The sequence below is a fragment of the Staurois parvus genome, unplaced genomic scaffold (assembly GCF_062004578.1).
Source record: "Staurois parvus isolate SC_StPar_1 unplaced genomic scaffold, SC_StPar_1.0 ptg001156l, whole genome shotgun sequence".
NCBI lineage: Eukaryota > Metazoa > Chordata > Amphibia > Anura > Ranidae > Staurois > Staurois parvus.
Window position 1 is genome coordinate 198,765 of NW_028318952.1, and position 21,279 is coordinate 220,043.

Here is a 21,279-nt window from a genome sequence, read left to right on the forward strand (position 1 = left end):
GGGCCGCCCCGGATTGGTCGGTGTTGCTCTGTGTTTTGATTGTCTGTAGGTGGGGGTTGTATTTTAGCTGCGTCAAGGGAGGGGGGCTGCGAGCTGTGAGAGAGGCGGATTGGCCCCACCTGAGGAGCCACCGACGGAGCGGGTGAGACCGGGCTGTCCGTACCGGGCCGTGGAGTCTGGGCACGGCTGTGTCATACATTATATATACCGAGCCTGTGTACAGGGGCGCGAGGAGAGCCACCTGTGTGTCATCATCATCATCCTCCTCTTCCCTGTACTGTGTGTGAGAGCATAGACACTACAGGGGGCACCCATAGGAAGGCTTCCATCATCATCATCCCTGTACTGTGTGTGAGAGCATAGACACTACAGGGGGCACCCATAGGAAGGCTTCCATCATCATCATCATCCTCATCCTCCTCCCTGTACAGTGTGTGAGAGCATAGACACTACAGGGGGCACCCATAGGAAGGCTTCCATCATCATCCTCATCATCCTCCCTGTACAGTGTGTGAGAGCATAGACACTACAGGGGGCACCCATAGGAAGGCTTCCATCATCATCCTCCTCCTCCCTGTACAGTGTGTGAGAGCGTAGACACTATAGGGGGCACCCATAGGAAGGCTTCCATCATCATCATCCTCCTCCCTGTACTGTGTGTAAGAGCATAGACACTACAGGGGGCACCCATAGGAAGGCTTCCATCATCATCCTCCTCCCTGTACAGTGTGTGAGAGCATAGACACTACAGGGGGCACCCATAGGAAGGCTTCCATCATCATCATCCTCCTCCCTGTACTGTGTGTGAGAACGTAGACACTACAGGGGGCACCCATAGGAAGGCTTCCATCATCATCCTCCTCCTCCTCCCTGTACTGTGTGTGAGAGCATAGACACTACAGGGGGCACCCATAGGAAGGCTTCCATCATCATCATCCTCCTCCTCCCTGTACTGTGCTACTGTGTGTGACTGCATAGACACTACAGGGGTCACCCATAGGAAGGCTTCCATCATCCTCCTCCTCCTCCCTGTACTGTGTGTGAGAGCATAGACACTACAGGGGGCACCCATAGGAAGGCTTCCATCTCTATCCTCCTCTTCCCTGTACTGTGTGTGAGAGCATAGACACTACAGGGGGCACCCATAGGAAGGCTTCCATGATTATCCTCCTCTTCCCTGTACTGTGTGTGAGAGCATAGACACTACAGGGGGCACCCATAGGAAGGCTTCCATCATCATCCTCCTCCCTGTACTGTGTGTGAGAGCATAGACACTACAGGGGGCACCCATAGGAAGGCTTCCATCATCATCATCATCATCGTTCTATTATTATCATAATCGGTCTTATATTATTATACTAATAGAAGGCTGATGATAATATATAGTAATAGGATGATGATGATAAAATTCTGATTATGATAATATTTATTATCATAATCGGCCTATTATCATAACCTTGTATTATTATCATACTTGGCCTTCTATTATTAATATCAATATAATAGAAGTCTGATTATGATGATGATAAATAATTGGATGATAATAGTAATAGGCTGATTACGATGATAATTATAAAAATATTTATTATCGTCAGTCTAGGTTTTTTTTTTTTTATTCGCATAATCAACCTTTTATTAATAGAAGGATGATTATGATATTATCATAATAGTTGGCCTTCTATTATTTATCATCAGGCTTTTTTTATTCTCATCATCAGTCTATTAATAATAATAATAATAATAATAATAACAATAATAATAATAATAGACTGATGATGATAAATAATAATAGAAGGCTGTTTATGATAAATATAATAATCAACCTTTTTATTGTCATCATCATTCTATTGTTGTTTATTATCATCAGCCTTCTATTATAATAGGCCAATTATGATGATGATGATAATAATAGAAGGTTGATGATGATAGTTATAATATTTATTATCATCAGCCTATTATTATTATCATCAGCATTCTATTATTATTATTAGAATCATAATTGGCGTTCTATTATTATAATAGAAGGCTAATGATGATAATAATACAAGGATAATAAAAGGTTGATTATTATAGTATTTATCATAATCCGCCTATTATTATTATTATGAGAATAAGATCCTCATAATCATCCCTCTATTATCAAATTCAGCCTGCTATTATTATCACAATCAGACTATTATTAATGTTATTAATATTATTATTAATAATAATAAAATGGCGATTTGTTATCAGCATTTTATTTATTAATAATAGTCTGACTGTGATATTATTATTAATAGAAGGCTGATTATGATGATGATGATATTATAATCATCCTTCTATTATAATCATCCTTCTATTGATAATAATACAAATAATAAAACGTTGATTATGATGTAGGTGGTGATAACAGTACTGTTATCATAATTGGCCTTCTGTTATTATCAGCCTATTATTATTATTTCCTCGTTGGGGACTTATTAGACACATTTTAGCACACGTCAATGTGATTTGACCTGATGACTTCTGTTTACGTCTGTTTGCCCATAGGAATGCATTGCTGTCTTTATTTATTTTTTTTGTTTAGTTTTTTTGTTTTATTCATCCATAAACAGACAAATGGAGCACTTGTGTGACAGGGGCCTTCCTGTGTCTAACAAGTGTAATGTGTGCTGCTTTTTCTCCCTGAATTCAGGTTTCGTTTCACAGAGATTAAACTGATCACTGTCTGTGTAAAGAGTTCTCTGTGTTTGCAAACACAGAGCTCTGTGCTGTGATTGGCCAGATGCGATCAGCAGGTTGCAGCCATAAATTGTCTGAAATCTGACAAACTTGTCCTGTGTCCGTTCACTGCACGGGTCAGGAAGGGGCACGCGCCCCAAACCTGGTAGACTGGCTGGGACATACAGGTACATCTTTGTCTAGCTGTGCTGCCTGTCTGCAGTAAATGTACTGTGGGGGGGGGGGGCGCAAGCAATTCATAACCACAATTATAATATCAACCTGTCCTCTGTATGCAGTGTTTGTATTCATTATGAGCTCTTATTAGATGTACTCTCTGTTTAATATTATTATTATAATACAGGATTTATATTATTGCCTAGTGCGGGGTGTAGCTAATATTGTTATCAGATTGTGTAGATGCAGTTATTACTAATTGGGGGGGGTCATGTGTATGTAGGATTAGTGTAGAAGCAATGACTACATGTGTTTCAGTATACAGTATGGGTGCTTTACATACTGCGTGCATAACACCCGGTCACATCGATCCTGACTTTGAAATCGTGCGACTTCACTGTAAGTCTCACGATTTCAAAGTCAGGATGTCTTTGGGATTTGAGGTGCGATTTGCAAGACACCTGACACAGATGTCTATGCAAATTGCACCAAAAGTAGCACATGCACTACTTTAGAAATGACTGTAATTGCGGACAATAGGGTGCAAACTGGCATGCAATTTGCAAGTCGCATGGCATGCAAATCGCATGCCAAATCGTGCCCAGTGTGATCGAGGGGTCTAAATTGGATCAACTTATTGAGTTCAATAATATCAGTAGTCCAGTCTGTCTTATGTATGAGTAATTTGCTTTGTACATTGAGCTACTTAGTATTGAGAATCTGTTATTAATATTAAAATAATCATTTTGTTTTATATATAATAGAAATTTAAATAAAGAGGTTCTCCACAAAAAAGTTCCAAAAGAGGAGGGGGAATGACATAAAGTGGAACTTTCCCTTTTTACTGCTGTTATTATTATTAGACAGGATTTATACTTTTTACTGTTATTATTATTATTATACAGGATTTATATAGCGCCAACAGTTTGCTCAGCGATTTACAATATAAAGTTCAGCTTTAATAAATATTTAGTTTATTTCTAATTGTGATATATTTAATTTATATATTCTATATATTACATATAATTGGTAGTAATATATACCTTTTTTTTTTATAGAATAGAAATTAAATATATGATTGTATATAATTTATGTAATTCATTTTACTATGTTTAATTTATAGAAACATTTACATAACAGTAAACAGTAGTAATATACAAATGTATATTCATTAATTATAGTAAATGTATTTGTAGTAAATTTATATATGTGAAATATATATATTGGACTATAATATTTAATTTATATATTTAAATTTCATTTATACTAAAATGTAATGTAAATGATTTATCATATTTACTATAATGCAAATGTATAGATAATTGTGCGTTTATTATTTATTATAATACAGTATAAATAATATATTGTGTAAAAGGGATGTCGCACCTAAGCTGGGAGTGTGTGCAGTAACATTTATACCAAATTTTAATCAAAGAGGAACTTTATTTCCCCCCCCTCCATATTTGAGCAGGTGCCCCTGGTCTTGACGGGTACCCACTACTGGCCAGATCGCTGTGGTGATCTGAGACAGTTTGTCCCCCTTCTCCAGCAGCCTTCTGGGACATGTCCCAGAAAGCTGGGAGACCAATAAGATAGTACGACTCGCACATGTGCATTGAGCAGCCGCCTGTGCATTCCAGTTCCGGAAAAAAAAGTAGAACATGCTGCATATTTCCTGCACAGAACTGTACTGGAACACGGTAAAATGCACCACAATGCATCAAAAACATGCATGCAGAAACGCATCCAGACTGTGAACCAGCCCTAAGTCAGCAGCTACAGTTTTTGTAGCTGCTGACTTTTAATTTTTCCACAGGTGACTGAAATACTGCTTTAAGTGGAAGAAAAAAATCCTAACAGTGACTATTGTCAAGTGCATCTTTACACGGCGAGGGGGCTGCAGGATCATGTGACCGGACTGGATTTATAAAAGGTAAGTACACAGGATAGGCAGGAAGAACATCTTTAAGAATATTTAGCGTTGGGCTTTTTTTCTATTTTAAAATATAAAACTAAAGGGGTTTTTTTCTTTTTTTTTTTGTGTTTGTTTTTGGGGTTTTTTTGTGTTTTTTTTTTTTTTGTGTTTTTTTGTTTTTGTTTTTTGTGTTGTGTTTTTGGTGTGGTGTGTTGTGTTGTGTTTTTGGTGTGTTGTGTTGTGTTTTTGGTGTGGTGTGTTGTGTTTTTGGTGTGTTGTGTTGTGTTTTTGGTGTGGTGTGTTGTGTTGTGTTTTTGGTGTGTTGTGTTGTGTTTTTGGTGTGTTGTGTTGTGTTTTTGGTGTGGTGTGTTGTGTTTGTGTTTTTGGTGTGTTGTTTTTGTTTTTTGTTGTGTGTGTGTAGGGTTTTTGTGTTTGTTTTTTTTTTGTGTTTTTTGTTTTTAGTTTTGGATAGAGTGGAGATGGATTAGCTCCCCTGTCAGTTTTTATTGCTGTCTGTGACCCCATTAGGGAAATTCTTCTTCTGTATTTGTCCTGTTTACCATTTATCATTGAATGTGGAAGTAAAAGAAAATCCCAAATTTTATGTTGTCCCCACAATAGGTATAGAGTGGAAATCCTCCAATGAGGACACTAGTTCTGGCAACCAGAGGGGCCCCAAGGGATTCCCTCAATTTGCAGGTATTTCCTCTAACGTCCTGTTTTGGCTTTGGGACTGGAAGTGAAGGGAAATCTCCCCAATGGTGTAAAAAAAAATGTGATGGAGTTATTACCCTCCCTTGCTCTATGCAAAATGTGGGGGAAGATTTGCCAAGTGTGCTACTTGTATCTCTAATAATAATAATCGTCATGGCTTGGTACATCTCGGCAGACAGACAACTTTGCAGCTCAGCCCTGTCTCTGTTAGTCACATACAGTGTATATTTCATGGATCTTGTTGTGCACCTAAACCAGACCCCATAACTCCTGACAGCTTCATTAGTGGAATAGACACAAGATTTATAGAAGGCAGAAATAATCAGCTATATGCTTCCCTATGGTCTTCCTTTTTTTTTTTCCCTTTTTCTCCTCCACTCTCCATAAATCATCCCTGATTGCTGGCTTTGGGTGTAACACACACGATCTGCTGGGCAATTCCAGAACCGGATCCTCTGCTGTAGGCTAGGAAGGTGCCTCGGTTATCACAGGCTGTCACATGTCATGGCACTAACAGGTGATTTGTTATTTTTTATTCAGCAGATTTCTTTCTCATCCCTGCAGAGCAGTTCATACAGAACTCATGCATGTGGGTACTGTATACCGGATCTGCGTTAGTAGGGGACTTGCCTGACCTCTGAATTGGACCTAAAGTCACTGATCCTTGAAAGGTAGCACCTGTGTTGGTGACCCAAAGTAAGACTTTGTGAAATCTGAAGATATGTGTAGGCGCTTATTAGGGTCCATTTATAGCCCACAACACCAACATCAGTTCCACCCTGCAAGCCAGAGTACTAGATGTCATCCTAGACTCCAATCTGATCTTCCAGCCCCAGGTCCAATCGCTGACAAACTCATGTAGACTTCACCTCCGCAACATCTCCAAGATACGTCCGTTCCTAACCCCGGAAACTACAAAGCAACTCATTCACTCCCTCATCATATCACGCCTTGACTACTGCAACTCCCTCCTCATCGGCTTACCTCACCACAAGCTATCCCCGCTTCAGTCTATCCTGAATACTGCGGCCAGACTCCTCCACCTTACTAACCACTCCATATCCACCACCCCTCTCTGCCAATCCCTCCACTGGCTTCAGATTGCCCAACGGATAAAATTGAAATGCTAACATTGACGTACAAAGCTGTTCATAATACTGCCCCGAACTACATCACCGATCTTGTATCCAAATACCACCCAAAACGTACTCTCTGCTCCTCACAAGACCTTCTACTCTCTAGTTCCCTGGTATCTTCCTCCCATGCCCATCTCCACGACTTCTCCGGGGCTTCCCCCATTTTCTGGAACTCCCTACCCCAATCCATCAGACTATCACCTACTCTCCTCACCTTTAGGCGCACCCTGAAAACCCATCTCTTCAGGGAAGCCTACCCCGCCCTCAGCTAATTGCTGATCTCCTCCACTCTTCCTACCACTCCATCCCCCACAGCTATTTCCTCCCGTACCACTATCCCCTCCCTCCTAGATTGTAAGCTCCAAGGAGCAGGGCCCTCGTGTATTGTATTGTCACTGTATTGTCTCCCATTGTAATGTACAGCGCTGAGCAAACTGTTGGCGCGATATAAATCCTGTATAATAATAATGTGTACATGGGGCGGATGTTGTTTTAAATGGTGCTAGCACAAATCTGTGCGATGTCCATTGTCTGGAAAAATGTGTGACAGTTTTTTGACACAACAAAATGTGTTCACACTTTGCAGACACGCATGTGTCGGGTGTCACGTATGTGTGTGACTTTTTTTTTTTTTTTCCCCTTCTTGTTTAGCTACACCCTATGCACGACAAATGTGGCAAAGTATCTTCTGCACCTTTCTGAGTGTTGAACTCCCATGATTTTATTTATTTTTTGTCACACAGTTTTTGTTTGAGAAACACTGTATCTGCTTGCTGCATTTGGGGTGCCATTAATAGTGACTTTTGACGTGTTTTAGCCTTTTTCATGAACATGCGCAAAATTGTGCAATTTTATGTGTTCACATGCTTCTGTAGTGTGACTGCAGCCTTAAAGTGACTGTAAACCTATACCTAGTGAAGTGAGCGACCTCAGGTGATACACAGAGATGAAACAAATCCCTCATACATAAGTTGTATCTGTTTATCAGAAGTCTTTTCTTATCTACATTAGGTAAAAGTCCACAATTTATAAAGCTTCCCTGAACTGTCAGAAGAAAGGGGGTGGAGAGCTGAAATGACACACTGCAGTGCTCAGTGAGGAGAGCTCTGAGAGCTGATTGGAGGGAAGGGACACACCTCCCTCCACACAGGAATAGATCCAGGGTGGATTTGATTTAAATTAAACTGATTTAAATCACTAGTCAGTAAGGCTTGATGTAAATCCTAGTTTTCTACATAAAGACTAATTCTTGCTGGTATAACTTTAATATACAAGTAGATGAAGATTTTTAGAATAACAACTTTTCATATTAGTTTTTTTATCCCCAGTTTAATAGGTTAATCATTCATATTTGGACAACTTTTCTGTTGTATTTAGGAAGGAGAAAAATAATCATTACCTTAATAATAACAATTTAAATAGATTTATTCATCTGAAACAATAACATTCCAGCATATGTGATTTGCTTAAACATCCATGTTTGTAACTAATTTGGCTAAACAAAATCTATATATTTGAAGAACTTCGACTGTCAGCCCCTTCCTCCTCACACTTAGTTTCACTTTCTTCTTGTGCAGATCTATTCCACTCCAAACAATCAGAAAAATATTGTTTCTATTCTATTCACTGAACTTCTTGAAACTTCGCAGTGAAGGGGTTGATTCTGTATTCATAGGTTTGTAGAAGTTAGGATGAAGGTCTTTTTCTTAACTCTGTTCATGTTATAAAATTTTTGCTGTGAAGAAGAGGCATGTGATCTCCGCTGAGTCAAATTCAGTTTTGAGAACTGCAAAAGTAAACCAACATCTGTGATAATATCTTGTAGGCAGAGAAACTGCCCAATAATCTTACAAAAACCTCTGGAAGAGCATGACATTGTGAATGGATTCATGGAATTTATTTACCAAAAAAATGAAACATATACAGCCTTATTCTACATAATTAAAATACTAATCTTTATTTCATGATGGAATAACCTTTGGTTGGTAATATATTTTCCTCAAAAAGCATTTTATTTAAAAAAATCCGATTTAAATAAAAAAAAATCTATTTTTTTTTTTTTTTTTTTTTTTAAATCATTGATTTTTATCCACCCTGAATAGATCTGAGTAAATCGCAGGCTGTGTGCTGGAGCTCCCTCCCCTGTCACCCTTTTCTCTTGGTGTCAGAAAAATTTGTGATTCATGCAGATAGCACGGGCACAAAGCAGTGGCCAGAAAAGACACATGGTACTCTTAACCTCTTCCAGATGGCCGTACCCATATATGCGACCTCTCGGCGGGTGGGCTTTAATGCCAAGAGGCCACATATATATATATGCTTCCCAAATGTAATGAGACTGCGTGTTTTCAGCATACTTGATGGCCGGTAACCGAAAGCTTTCCGATCATGTGACAGCCAATCACGAATGTCATATGATCAGAAAGCCCGCCTCCTGGTGCCTAGAACATCTGTAAGGGCAGGGAGGCATCGGCGGGAAGGGGTTAATAGAGACAAGTACACACTATAGAGGGATGTGCTTTGTTCACATTTCATGTCTGAGCTTTACAACCACTTTAATGAGCAGATCAACAGGTAAAAATAAAAGAAAAATAGCCTAAGAGCTTGTTTACATCAGGATTGCAGTGGATCGCTTTTCAGGGGGTTTTGATAGGTGGCTGGAAGGCTTTATTTCATGGCCTCACCACCTGTTTTAAAGGATAAGTTCACCTTTATACAAAAAATAATAAATGCACTTTTTTTTTTTTTTTTTTTTTTTTTGCAGGTAAAAAAAATATGCATTTTATAATTTTCTTGTTTTGGGATCCTGTAAACCATTGCACCAGCGATCAGCAGATTGCTTGTGCCATGCAGGTCTCCTACAGATCTGTCAGTATATCTGCTCACCTGTATGGGATGTATGAGCAAGCAGATATACCGACAGGAAGACTCGGTGAACTGCCACAGTGCTGAACAGCGCCGCGATGGTGCATTGAGAACTACAAACCAACAGCCGCTAAGGCTATAGGGACTTGTAGTTTTCTCATTTACAGAACACTGTGAATGAGTAATGCGGTCGGGCGGAGCCCCACACAGCCACATGGGTTTTTTTTTTATAATTTTGAGTGCTAGCGAAGGGGGAGAAGATCTCCCAGTAGCTGGCAAAGGGGGGGGGGGGAGTGGGGGCTGGTATGATCATATCATGTTACACCCTGAATATGGTTGTACTGTAAGCTGTTATGAAAGGTGAACTTATCCTTTAACACCCAAAGGCAAAGCATTATGGCCGTGTGAAGGTTACATCTGTCCAGCTGAGATGCCTTTGCAGCTTAAAGCGAAGTTCCACTCTAAAGCGGAAGCTCTGCTTATTTTGTGCCCCCCCCGCCATATTTGGCACCTTTTAGGGGGGGGAACGGGTACCTGGTTTTGGCAGGTATCCGCTCACACTTCCAGCTCAGTTCACCGTGGAGAAGTGACTTGAGAAATTCGGCCCCCTCCTTGCACCTGCAGTCTCCTGGGAACTTTCACAGGTCCCGGGAGACTGCCGGACCAATCAGGAGGAGTGGCGTGACTTGCACATGCTCAGGGGGCACCAGGCTGTGAAGCCACAAGCTGTCACAGCCTGGTGCCCACAGTAGAGATGCCGGCGCCGTGGAGGACAGAAGGAGAGAAGGGACTGTGCAGGTGAGTACATTGCTGGACCCTGGGACAGGTAAGTGTGTGTTTGAGTCCTCATGCTCACTTGACGTTTTCACAGCGGCTGTTTTTGGCTTTTGCTGTTTTTTTTGTTTTTTTTTTCTTTTCTTTCTACAGCCAGTAAACCCCCCAGCATGTTATCCTATGTGTCCATACACACGTAGACTGGAATCAACATTTTTCTGGCTGGGAAAAAAAAACCAGGACTAGTGGGTTTCTAGAGGAGTTTTTTTTTTTTTTAGCTGTAGAAAAAAAAAACCTAAAAAATGTAAACGCAGGAAAACGCCGCTAAACGCTAATGCAAAAATGCTACAAAACGCTGAAAAACTTGCGCTTTTAATGTGACTTTACACAGCAAACGTTACCAGTGTTATCAAAACGTCCCGTGTGCATGAGGGCTTAAACATCAGCAGCTACAGTTTTTGTAGCTGCTGACTTTTAATGAGCACAAAAACGGCTGGAACTCCACTTTGAGGGTGATAAAGCTGTGGCTCAACTGCTTATTTTTACTGCCCCCCACAACTGCAAGTGTGGTGGCTACATTTTCATCTAAGGACTGGTAAGCTGCAATACATGATGGTGTTTCTTTGGGGTTTGGATACGCTTTAAGAGTCTGTTGATAATGGCAATACAAGAAAATACGCATCAATGCACATTGGCAATGCATAGAAAGGAATGAATGCAGCCGTAAGCAGGCCATAGATGGGTTGAAAATCGGCCGAAAGAATCGGTTGATTTTTGGATCGTTAGTGGGTGAATTTGTTGGCTGTTTTTCGTGATTTTGACACTTTTTTTAATTGGCTATGTTGGGAAAAAACGGACGATTTTGTCGATCAGCCGATCTTTTTACCGATTAAAAAAAAAAATGTGCATGAGCCGTGACCTGCAAGAAGAAGGAAAAGAAGAAATAGAATATGAATAAGAAGGAAAAGAAGAAATAGAATATGAATAAGAAGGAAAAGAAGAAATAGAATATGAATAAGAAGGAAAAGAAGAAATAGAATATGAATAAGAAGGAAAAGAAGAAATAGAATATGAATAAGGAAAAGAATAAGAAGAAATAGAATATGAATAAGAAGGAAAAGAAGAAATAGAATATGAATGAGAAGGAAAAGAAGAAATAGAATATGAATAAGAAGAAAAAGAAGAAATAGAATATGAATAAGAAGAAAAAGAAGAAATAGAATATGAATAAGAAGAAAAAGAAGAAATAGAATATGAATAAGGAATAGAATAAGAAGAAATAGAATATGAATAAGAAGAAATAGAATATGAATAAGAAGGAAAAGAAGAAATAGAATATGAATAAGAAGGAAAAGAAGAAATAGAATATGAATAAGGAATAGAATAAGAAGAAATAGAATATGAATAATAAGAAATAGAATATGAATAAGAAGGAAAAGAAGAAATAGAATATGAATAAGAAGGAAAAGAAGAAATAGAATATGAATAAGAAGGAAAAGAAGAAATAGAATATGAATAAGAAGAAAAAGAAGAAATAGAATATGAATAAGGAATAGAATAAGAAGAAATAGAATATGAATAATAAGAAATAGAATATGAATAAGAAGGAAAAGAAGAAATAGAATATGAATGAGAAGGAAAAGAAGAAATAGAATATGAATAAGGAATAGAATAAGAAGAAATAGAATATGAATAAGAAGGAAAAGAAGAAATAGAATATGAATAAGAAGAAAAAGAAGAAATAGAATATGAATAAGGAATAGAATAAGAAGAAATAGAATATGAATAATAAGAAATAGAATATGAATAAGAAGGAAAAGAAGAAATAGAATATGAATAAGAAGGAAAAGAAGAAATAGAATATGAATAAGAAGGAAAAGAAGAAATAGAATATGAATAAGAAGGAAAAGAAGAAATAGAATATGAATAAGGAATAGAATAAGAAGAAATAGAATATGAATAAGAAGGAAAAGAATATGAATAAGAAGGAAACGAAGAAATAGAATATGAATAAGGAATAGAATAAGAAGAAATAGAATATGAATAAGAAGGAAAAGAAGAAATAGAATATGAATTAGGAATAGAATAAGAAGAAATAGAATATGAATAAGAAGGAAAAGAAGAAATAGAATATGAATAAGAAGAAGAAAAGAAGAACTTCAGTCCACCATTATATTTGACATTTAAAAGTATTGCGGTTGCAACATTGTATCTATTTGTATCCGAAAATAAACATCTGTATCCGAAATGGATACAAATAGATACCGTCTATGGCCTGCATTAGAATCTGCTTGTTGTAGATTCTGCAAATGTTTTCTTCTTCCTTTTTTTTTTTTTTGTAATGGTTTCTTTGGCATTTGTTACGCGGAGAGCTGTGTTTGCTGGGGATGATGGAATTTAGAAGGAAGATTGTCCTTTAGATGGACTCCGCTGGCCAAGCTCCTGTTGGTTTCTATGCAATCGCACTAACCAGCCTTTTGGCAGTCAGAGTCTTTATGAAACATTGATAACTTTCATCAAACTGCAAACCGTATTCCTGAAAGTAGAAGCCTTCCTGACATTCCTCCAACATTGTGGAGGCCAGCTGTGTGTCATTATGGAGGGCAATGGAGCAATGTGAGCTCATAATTACAGGGAGATTGATCAGTCCTGCGCCTGCTACTGTGATCATTGTGAAGATTTCTACCTGGAAGAGGCTTGTCTGATCTAAAGAATGGATTCCTCTGTATCTTCCTGCCCTTCACTACACAGTTGCCTTTCTTCCTCCGGACCCAGGACAATTGTCTCCTGTGCGGGGTTCAATCTCCGGAACCGCTTGCTGCTCAGATTCACTTCATCGCTGTAATTGGCAACTTCAAGGAGCCGGGTCCTCCATATGTAGAACGTTCAGCCGTCTAGAAGTTCTTCTCTCTGATTAGAGCTGTTTCTTGGCTCCGCGGGTTTAAGTGGAATGTAAAGTTATTCTTAGGCTGAAACAGATCGACGTCTCCGGTGGGTGGACAGATATTTGACTTGGAAAGATAATTGCCTTTGCATAGGCAGAGCTGCTTCATTGTGTCGTGACGTTTTTCACTGTTGGTTTTAGGGTGAGTAACATGGAGCAACAGAGAAATGATGAGTAAAGGAGGAACTGAGAACCTGAGCCGTGCCATCTTCACCGGAAGCCACGCAGGGACAATGGGGGGGGGGGGGGGGACAACACCAAATGACATTATTGTGGCTAATTCAAGAATCATTTTGTGCTTCGTTTTTGTTTTTTGTTTTTTTTTTTGCTTTACCTGGTTACCTGTGGACTCTTGTGGGTGAATCCAGAAGCAGAATTACTACAGGAGAGATCTAGGGGTTGATCGGGGGACTCATTAGTGGAGGATCTTATCTATGAGGATTAGCCAAACTGCATTCTCTCCCTTGGTGGGAGATGATCACCATGTTTAAAGACATAAGTGGTCCTCATACTGAACAATTCTTCACTTTAAGGTCACCAAAGAGAATGAAGCACACTATACATCTGGGAAAAAGAGATTACCTCTACCTATGGAAAGGCTTCTTTAGAGTAAGAGCACATTTTGGAACAGACTCCCTTAGGAACTAGTTCTAGCCAGCTCAGTGAATTGATTTTAAAACTAGCTGGATGCATTCCTAAATGTGCAAAATTATAACTGGATATTGGCATTTCTAGGTAATGGCACCAGAGATTGTTGATCTAGGGAATATCTGGTGGCTTTTGGGGATCAGAGAGAATTTTTTTTTTTTCCCACAGATGCAGCAAATTGGATCATGCTTTTTATAGGACTTTTTTTCACTTCCTCTGGATCAACTGTGGGTTTAGGATTGCGTATACCAGGGGTCTCCAAACTTTCTAAACAAAGGGCCAGTTTACTGTTCAGACTTTAGTGTGGCCGAACGCTGGCCATTGTGAATAGAAATTGTCCTGGCATCAGTAGGAGTAAAACATGTACCTTGGTTGGTGTCAAGTGGGAGGAATAGTACCTCATTAGTGTCTGTGGAAAAATAGTGCCCCATGGTTGGCGTCGGCGGGAGGGGTAGTGCCCCATGGTTGGCGTCGGTGGGAGGGTTAGTGCCCCATGGTTGGCATTGGCGGGAGGGTTAGTGCCCCATGGTTGATGTCGGTGGGAGGGGTAGTGCCCCATGGTTGGCGTCGGTGGGAGGCGTAGTGCCCCATGGTTGGCGTCGGTGGGAGGCGTAGTGCCCCATGGTTGGCGTCGGGGGGAGGGGTAGTGCCCCATGGTTGGCGTCGGCGGGAGGGGTAGTGCCCCATGGTTGGCGTCGGCGGGAGGGGTAGTGCCCCATGGTTGGCGTCGGCGGGAGGGGTAGTGCCCCATGGTTGGCGTCGGCGGGAGGGGTAGTGCCCCATGGTTGGCGTCGGCGGGAGGGGTAGTGCCCTATGGTTGGCGTCAGCGGGAGGGGTAGTGCCCCATGGTTGGTGTGCGGGAATAGTGGGCCAGATAAGGGCATGCAAAGGGCTGCATCTGGACCCCGGATCACAATTTGGAGACCACAGTTATATAAGAAGGTTGTCTGTACCTTTTTCTACTAGATGAACTTACAGTTTTTTCACCTTAACTATGTAATTCTGTAGCTCAAGTAGCTGCTAATAAGGATTAGTTGTCAGATGTTTTTTTCCCTGACTGTAAGCTAGTGAAATGCAAATGGTCATCAATCTTAGTTATGGTGATAAAGTTTGGGGCGGAGCTGAAATTAGAAAAACTTTTGCTCGAAAGGCTCCGCCTCTCCTTCCCCACCATGCAGAATTGTGGAGGAAATGTTAGTGTAGTGCTGTGGGGCCCAGACAGACGAACAGAAGGAAGATGATCTAAGGTGTGTACTGCTCATTACCTATGTGGTTGTGAGGAGACTATTGGGACGTTTTTTGTTTTTCTTTTTTTTTTTTTTTTTCAATTCCTTGTTAAAGTGAACCCGTTCCTCTAGAGTTTGTTTGTGCAACACAGAGTTGTAGTTCTCTGCGCCATTCCCTGTCTTTAGGGTGACAACAGGCATTCGCTCTGCTGGGTTTATGGAGGAGCAATGTTATGACCCTAGAACAGGAAGTGTGATGGGACTAACCCCCCCCCTCCCCCCCTTTCTCACATTCTTAACTTGGGGGGTGGAGATGTTCTGTAGTTCAGAGAACTGGGCAGAGCTAAATATAATGCTTGAGATAACACTGCAGAGGAGTTTATAGGACCGTACTGGATTTCGGAGAGGGACAACGGGGTATTTTTTCACTTGTCAGACAGATCTAGCAGTTGCTTTCTATGGTATATGTAAAGTGTATGTATACCCCAAGGCCTCATGCACACCTGATGTTTTTCTATCTCTTCTAGACTCCTTTCTTTCTGGCAGTGGCATTTTGGCAGAAAGCGCGTTCAACGACATCAAGCGTTCGGTGTTAATTCATTTCATTGGACAGACTAATCATTTATTCTGGCCATTGAAATGAATTGACTCTGAAGCTCTAAAGGTGCCTAGTATTAATACGCATTTTCACGTGTTTGGATGCGTCAAGCATTTTTTTTGGCAAAAAGCTGCTGCTGGATGCGTTAGTGAGTGTGTTTTTTTTTGTTTTTTTGTTTTTTTTTTCTGCCTCCAAGCTCCTCCAAAAGCCTATATGTGCATGGACGAAAAACCGTAAAAGGAAAAAAAAATGCCAGACACCTCTAGGAGCTGAATAAAAGTCCAGTGTCTATTTTTTCTGTATGTTTGCCATCGTGGCTTGCTATAGACAGTATTTTTCTTTGTAAATCTTTTTGCAAAGTTTATTTGGAAGTCCTGCCAGTAGCGGCACCTCCTGTTCACCTGCTACACCCACTCCTTTAGTTGGCCGCTAGGCTGCCTATCTGATTGGATATTTCTTGCTCTTCAAGAGAACAAATACAGGATGTTCTCCTGTCTTTCCAAAAAACAGTAGAAGACCTTTTCTCTTTTGCAGAGAATATCTACCAAATACCGGATTTTCACTCTTTAACCTCCCTGGAGGTATTCCCGAGTGTAGCTCGGGGTAAAGTTTCAGTGGTAACCCTGAGCTACACTCGGACTTACCATGCGGCGCTGCTTCGGGATCTCTTCTTCACTTACCTTGTCCTGCGCTCCCCCGATGTCCCCCCTGCAGTGTCCCCTGTAATGTCCTCCGGCCGATGCCGGCATCTGTCTTCCGGGTTCCGTTCACTGCGACGTCAGGACGTATGGGGGATGGAACAGCGGGAAATTTGAAAATGACAAAAAGTGGCATTCACTAAATACACTAAAATCACATAGTATAACATTCCTGTATCAAACCATTTCACATACATTTTGTCCCGAGTGCTTTGTCCGGTGCCCTGCCTGCATTTTTACTGTTCTTTCTGCCTGGAAACTGAGAAACGTCCATGGCGTCCAAAAAGCGTCCCTTTAGGTCAAAAGCGGTTTTAGACCGGCTAGAGAACAGCGATAGTAAATCAGAACCACTTGCAGAATTGAGTGATAATGATTTGTGGGGGAAATTCCTCATCAGACACTGAAAACGATTTTGCGACTTTGCTCAGCAATGTGCGAACTTGGCGCTCTATTTCAAATTTCAGTGTTTTTGGTTTGATTATATTATTTAATTAAATTTTATTATTATATACTTTTTTTATGATTATTAAATTATAATTTATGATTTCGTGTTTCAAATTTTATCATACCCGGGACGTTTACTAGACTCTTGTTTGGACAGATTTCAGTGAGTTATTCCTAAAAATTACAGCCTACAATAAAAAAAAAAAAAAAAATTTCCATGCAAAAAAATGTACTGCTTTTGAGCACAGAAATACTGACATAATCAGACTGCTAGGGAGACTACTTGTATAATATAATAGTGGTGTTTTGTTTTTTTTGGTAATGACTTCACTGGGTTTTCTGGGGAAGTTCTACAGAAAAATCCATTGTGGTGAATGGAAAAACTTAGGTTTAGAATTTACCGGCAAAGTATTCTCTGGAACATTTATTATATCTCATGGTAATTCTTTGCTGCCATTTTTAAAAGGGGAATTGAAACCCCCAATCTGAGATAAGACCTCACATTTTTTTTTCAGTGGGCAGCATATTCAAATTATTGCTTGAAAAGGGATTTTTTTTTTTTCATATGTGCATGTGAAAATCTGTGTATCCCTAACATGTTTTCTTCTAGTTTTGGACCGTTGAAGAGAGAGACCTCTATTGCTCTTTGTCCTGGTGACCTTCTTCCTTTTTTTTTTTTTTTTTTTCTTTTTTTTTAAAAGAGGTAGTGTCATAAAAAAAAAATAAAAATGATTGAGTGTGTTTGACGATTGTTTATCTGATATTGCTTTGGGGATATGCTATGCAGTCAGCTCAGATGAAAGTCATTCCTGTTTTTCAATTTTTCCTTTTCTCCCAGGGACAGCTTGGAATGATGTAACATAGTGCTGCTGTGTACCAGACTGGGAGACATGGCCAGTTTACCAGGAGATATAACCTTTAAGGAGTTCTGTCCCTTGTACTCCATTCTGAATGCCATCCCTGCTAAAGTTCAGAAAGGCTTCCGTTCCCTCCTCGTCTACCTCACAGCACTGGACGTCAATGGCGACTACATTGCAATCGGCAGCAGTATCGGAATGTTGTACCTCTACTGCCGACATACAAAAAAGATGAAAAAGTATAATTTGGAGGTAAGGGCTTGCATTTTTATCTAATTAAATTTTTTTTTTTTTTTTTTTTTTTTTTACATTTCAACTTGTTGAAAAGCTAAGGCAGCCTTCACACCTGAGTATTTTTGTAGCGCGAAGCTCCAAACCCTCAGGGGGGAAAAAAATTCAGTATTACTTTATGGAGAGTCACATCTCCACTGCAAGTTGCCTGAGGCAGAAGGCCTGAAGCTCAAACGTTTTGGAGCTACCTTTTTGTAAGAAAAACCTAGCAATAAATGATGCAACTGATATTTTTCTCTATTGGGTAATAAAAAAACACCAAAGTTGAGGGTTCGAGACTGATGTGAATGTACAATATATATGTAAAGTGCTGTGTAATTTGACAGTGCTATATAAGTACCTGAAATAAATGCACTTATTTTTTTTGTTCTCTTTCTAAAATGTATTATTTAAAAAAAAAAAAAATATATATATATATATATATTATAATATTACTATTTTTTTTTTTTTTTCTTAGGAGCCTGCAAAGCATTGCATCCACAATCAGCGGATTGTTGGTGCATTGGCAGGCTCCTGCGTACTGTCGGTAGACCTCTGTTGTGGACAGACAGTCCGGGAGGGTCAGTGAACTACGAGAGCTCTTCCCAGCGCCTTAGTAGTTAATTCAGAAATACAGCCCATCAGTCACAAGTCAAAGAACTCTGAAGGACTTGGCTGTGTGGGCATCCCACACAGCTGTGCTGTTTTTGAATTATTACAGTGGGTGTGGGGAGAGGATCCCCTGTCACAGGGAAGGAGGGAATGGGGGGGGGGGGGGGTGAGGTAGTGGATGCTAAACATGTTACACTCTAAATATGGGTTTAACATGTTCAGAAATTAATGAATCCTGATAATCGGACCAGGAATGACTGTCAATAGCATCATCCCCTCCCATCCCAGAGTGATCTTGCGACATAGCACACTGCTGCTCTACATCCACCTCATCCAATCGGAGAACGCTTTGCATTCATTGAGAGAGTGTAAAGCATCCTCTAAATCAGCGGTTCTCAACCTGTGGGTCGCGACCCCTTTGGGGGTCGAACGACCCTTTCACAGGGGTCGCCTAAGACCATCAGAAAACACATATTTCCAATGGTCTTAGGAACCGAGACACCGCTCCTCTGTCTTCAGGCGGGTCCGCCCACATGCAGATACTCTATGAAGTAGTGGTGAGGGCGGCCGGAGGGGCTCGGCAGGGTGTCCTGCACTCCCGGCTTTCTGCAAGCCTCTCACACTGAACTAACACCAGCACACTTACTGGCTCGCTCCCTCTTCCCTGTGCGTTATGAGCGGCCGGCCAGGCTGGAGGTTCCTCCCCTGCAAGGGGCAGGTTGGAGGTGCCCCACTGCCGCCCATTGGCTGACCTTGCACCTGCTGCATGTTTCCCCGGGCGGGCAGCTGCTTACAACAGCTGGATAGATGTGAGCCGGGCCCCCCTTTGTCTTCGGGGAGGGGGGATCTGGTTACCCGCAGAGCATGTGCCCTACAGCCGCTCACCTCCCACGGAGGCTTCTCCTCACAGCACAAGGGCTGGCACCGGGGCACACGGCCGGCTAGGTGGAAGTACACAGCGACCAGCAATCCCAAACTTTCTGGGGTCATAAATGGAGCCTCAGGACAGACAACTTGGTGTGGGAGAGGGCTGATATCCCTAGGGGGGAGAGGGGGAATACTGGCCATACACGCTTCAGTTTTACTATCAGATCCAATTGGCAATCAGATTAACTTCCGTTCCCATCAAATTCCTTCAGTCGATTGACCAGGGCGCAAAATGATCGACCGTTTTGAATAATTTTATGGTTGGGGGTCACCACAACATGAGGAACTTTATTAAAGGGTCGCGACATTAGGAAGGTTGAGAACCACTGCTCTAAATGGTACTCATGCTGAGTGGCTGACCTATGTTCAGTATGCATCAGGTCTGCTGTTCAGTATGGGACCTGGAAGGAAATGGAGATCACTAGAGTATCTGTGTACCTGAGTGATTCCATCTTCCAGGGGTATTGGCCAGGTATGTTATATACATGGTTACGTTGGTCCAAGCTTGACCAATATAACTATGAAAAAATGTACCATGCGTGGAATTTTTTCTTTAAAGATGATATTGGGAAGGTATCGTGGGAAGATAATACATCTAGTTGTAGAGAAATGGCAGCTAAGCTGTAAAACCTTTGGTATATTATAAAATGCTGTCAGGTTTCAAAATGTTTTCTCCTTTTTAGCCTTTTTAGGCACAGAAACAGTGTGCAGAGATCTCCTATCCAATTTAGGTAGATTGACCAATTACATTTTAAGGCCTCAGAGTTTATAGTCCCTGTGGAAATATTAGATTTCCCTTTTTCCTGGGAAATGTGGCTTTCCCATCTAGTATTAAAATACAGCACTTACAATTTCTTTATTCTCATGTGCAGAAGTGCTGAAATCCATTTTTAGTTTTGTATTGCTGATCAGCATTTTGTGATATATATTTTTTTTTTTTTTCTTTCATCCCTTCAGCCAGCTGCTAATGGAACAATCAGTGTGCCTAATGTGTAATTATTCCTAAAATCTTTGTGATGGATACACAGCTGGGAGGCTTTGCAAGATTTAAAGCAAAACTTCCTCCATAGTTCTATTTCTAGTGAAAAGTGGCAGCACATCCTGGTCCCTGAGTCGGATCTTTTCTTTCATCCCGTAGCCAGCCTGGATTTTGCCACACATTGCTTACCCTACATGTTATTATAAAATGAATTGTATAAGAATCCCCCACATCTGTAACGGACCCCAGAAACCCACGACTGGGTATCATAATTGCAAGGCATACAAGTGAATTGACCAAAATATAATTGGGAACATAAAGTACTCATTGTGGGAAGGAAATAAAAAAAAAAATATTAAACTTGTGTTTTGCTGTATGGGTGGGGATATTCCATAAACATTAAAGAAGTGAAACCTTTCACAAACATTTACATGGGGGAATCCCCTTGCAATGCATGTCACTGGTGGAGATTTACTAAAACTGGTGCGCTCAGTACCTGGTGCAGCTGTGCATGTTAGCCAATCAGTTTCTAACTTTTAGCTTGTTCCATTAAGCTTTAGGCTGAGTTCACACTAATGTGGTGCGGAATTCGCAGCGTTTTCTGCGCAAATTCCACACCGCATCAGAATCGCACCCCAATCATGCAAACCACTGCGGGTGTGTATGTTAACCACTTCAAGTCCGGACACTTTCACCTCCTTCCTGTCCAGGCCAATTTTCAGCTTTCAGCGCTATCATACTTTGACAATTGCGCGGTCCTGCAACACTGTGCCCATATGAATTTTTTAGCATTTT

At 40.6% G+C, this 21,279-nt stretch overlaps 1 protein-coding gene across 1 annotated transcript in view; it reads left to right on the forward strand.

Moving 5' to 3' along the window:
* The first annotated feature begins 9 nt into the window (after nucleotides 1-9).
* The window catches only part of TECPR2 (tectonin beta-propeller repeat containing 2), a 100,123-nt gene continuing 78,853 nt past the window's right edge, over nucleotides 10-21,279 (forward strand). Inside the window, exons 1-2 of the mRNA XM_089659430.1 lie at nucleotides 10-142; nucleotides 17,678-17,948. Of these exons, the coding sequence (XP_089515556.1) occupies nucleotides 17,730-17,948 (219 nt within the window). The 5' untranslated portion in view covers nucleotides 10-142; nucleotides 17,678-17,729. The remainder of the gene's footprint in view (nucleotides 143-17,677; nucleotides 17,949-21,279) is intronic.